This window comes from Salmo salar, chromosome 08, assembly GCF_965601325.2.
Source record: "Salmo salar chromosome 08, fSalSal1, whole genome shotgun sequence".
Classification (NCBI taxonomy): domain Eukaryota; kingdom Metazoa; phylum Chordata; class Actinopteri; order Salmoniformes; family Salmonidae; genus Salmo; species Salmo salar.
The window spans coordinates 40,627,501-40,630,000 of NC_138298.1; the positions used below are offsets into that span (position 1 = coordinate 40,627,501).

A 2,500-nucleotide genomic window follows, 5' to 3' on the forward strand; every position below is an offset into this window, starting at 1 on the left:
GGAACTAAGAGATTATTTATATACATTCTGTTGTATTAAATATGGGGGGTAACTAGTAATATGGGGGGTAACTAGTAATATGGGGGGTAACTAGTAATACATTCAGTTGTATTAAATATGGGGGGTAACTAGTAATATGGGGGGTAACTAGTAATATGGGGGGTAACTAGTAATACATTCAGTTGTATTAAATATGGGGGGTAACTAGTAATATGGGGGGTAACTAGTAATACGGGGGGGTAACTAGTAATATGGGGGGTAACTAGTAATACATTCTGTTGTATTAAATACGGGGGGTAACTAGTAATATGGGGGGTAACTAGTAATACGTTCTGTCGTATTAAATATGGGGGGTAACTAGTAATATGGGGGGTAACTAGTAATATGGGGGGTAACTAGTAATATGGGGGGTAACTAGTAATATGTATCAAAGCTGGGACCGAGAGACTGAAAAACAGCTTCTATCTCAAGGACATCAGACTGTTAAACAACCATCACTAACACAGTGGCTGCTGCCAACATACTGACTCAATCTCAAGCCACTTTAATAACTAAAAATTGGATGTAATAAATGTATCACTCTAGTCACTTTAAACAAGGCCACTTTATATAATGTTTACATACCCTACATTACTAATCTCATATGTATATACTGTACTCTATACCATCTACTGCATCTTGCCTATGCCGTTCGGCCATCGCTCATCCATATATTTATATGTACATATTCATATTCATTCCTTTACACTTGTGTGTACAAGGTAGTTGTTATGAAATTGTTAGGTAACTAGTCCTCCATCATACTGAATGGTAACTAGTCCTCTGAGCCAGTCTTACATCATACTGAATGGTAACTAGTCCTCTGAGCCAGTCTTATATCATACTGTAGAGTGTTGAATGGTAACTAGTCCTCTGAGACAGTCTTCTATCATACTGTAGAGTGTTGAATGGTAACTAGTCCTCTGAGCCAGTCTTCTATCATACTGTAGAGTGTTGAATGGTAACTAGTCCTCTGAGACAGTCTTCTATCATACTGTAGAGTGTTGAATGGTAACTAGTCCTCCATCATACTGTAGAGTGTGTGTGATAAGTATGAGTCACGCATGGTACAGAGTCCACATGTCACTTCTTTCAAAACACACATGATCTATGGACTGCAGTTCACACACACACACACAGCTCACCTTCTCTCCCTCTCCTTCCCCTGACTTCTCATACTTGATCAACCAGTTGTCATTCCCTCGGTCTGATGGAGAGAAAGAGGGAGGGAGAAGAGAGAGGAAGGGTGAACGGGTTAGATTCTGCATAGGAGGAGAACACAATGCAAAGCTATAGGGAGATGTTCCAGGGCGTGAATAAACTGTGTCCCTAGAAAATCTGTTTTCTTTTTGGTTAGATTCTGCATAGGAGGAGAACACAATGCAAAGCTATAGGGAGATGTTCCAGGGCATGAATAAACTGTGTCCCTAGAAAATCTGTTTTCTTTTTGGTTAGATTCTGCATAGGAGGAGAACACAATGCAAAGCTATAGGGAGATGTTCCAGGGCATGAATAAACTGTGTCCCTAGAAAATCTGTTTTCTTTTTGGTTAGATTCTGCATAGGAGGAGAACACAATGCAAAGCTATAGGGAGATGTTCCAGGGCGTGAATAAACTGTGTCCCTAGAAAATCTGTTTTCTTTTTGGCCTGATTCCATTCTGGTTTCTCCATTTTGTTTCTCTCCAAGTTTTCACTCTCAAAAAAAAATCACACTTTAATACTTAAAACTACAACAGGAGACCTGTTTGGTTAGCGGTGTTTCTGTAGCACACATGTAAATTGCAGAGTTTGCTAAAGAAATCGCCACTGGATTGATGCAAATAATCATGATAATCATTCAGCCAGGTTAAACATGGTCTACTTTGTAGTTAACATTTAATTGAGAAGGTTTTTTTGGGGGGGAGAGAAGTCTTTCTGTCTACCACAAGACTGTTATCATTATTAGCATCATCGCTAAAACGGATAAACATAGTGGTGACAGACAGAGGTGTTCTGGGAAATACTAACCACTGACGCATTCTGTTCATGTCTCATCATTATCTTCTTCAATAATATCAATACATCTAGTTGATTCCCTACCGAGTTCAATTCATCTAGTCGACTCCCTACCGAGTTCAATTCATCTAGTCGACTCCCTACCGAGTTCAATTCATCTAGTTGACTCCCTACCGAGTTCAATTCATCTAGTCGACTCCCTACCGAGTTCAATTCATCTAGTCGACTCCCTACCGAGTTCAATTCATCTAGTTGACTCCCTACCGAGTTCAATACATCTAGTTGATTCCCTACCGAGTTCAATTCATCTAGTCGACTCCCTACCGAGTTCAATTCATCTAGTCGACTCCCTACCGAGTTCAATTCATCTAGTTGACTCCCTACCGAGTTCAATTCATCTAGTTGACTCCCTACCGAGTTCAATACATCTAGTCGACTCCCTACCGAGTTCAATTCATCTAGTTG

General features: G+C 40.0%; 1 protein-coding gene across 1 annotated transcript in view; it reads right to left on the reverse strand.

Annotated features, from left to right (window-relative positions):
• LOC106596727 (phosphatidylinositol 4-kinase type 2-beta) overlaps window positions 1-2,500 on the reverse strand; it is a 24,711-nt gene that overhangs the window by 8,181 nt on the left and 14,030 nt on the right. Inside the window, exon 7 of the mRNA XM_082978689.1 lies at window positions 1,185-1,246. Coding sequence (XP_082834815.1) covers window positions 1,185-1,246 — 62 coding nt within the window. The remainder of the gene's footprint in view (window positions 1-1,184; window positions 1,247-2,500) is intronic.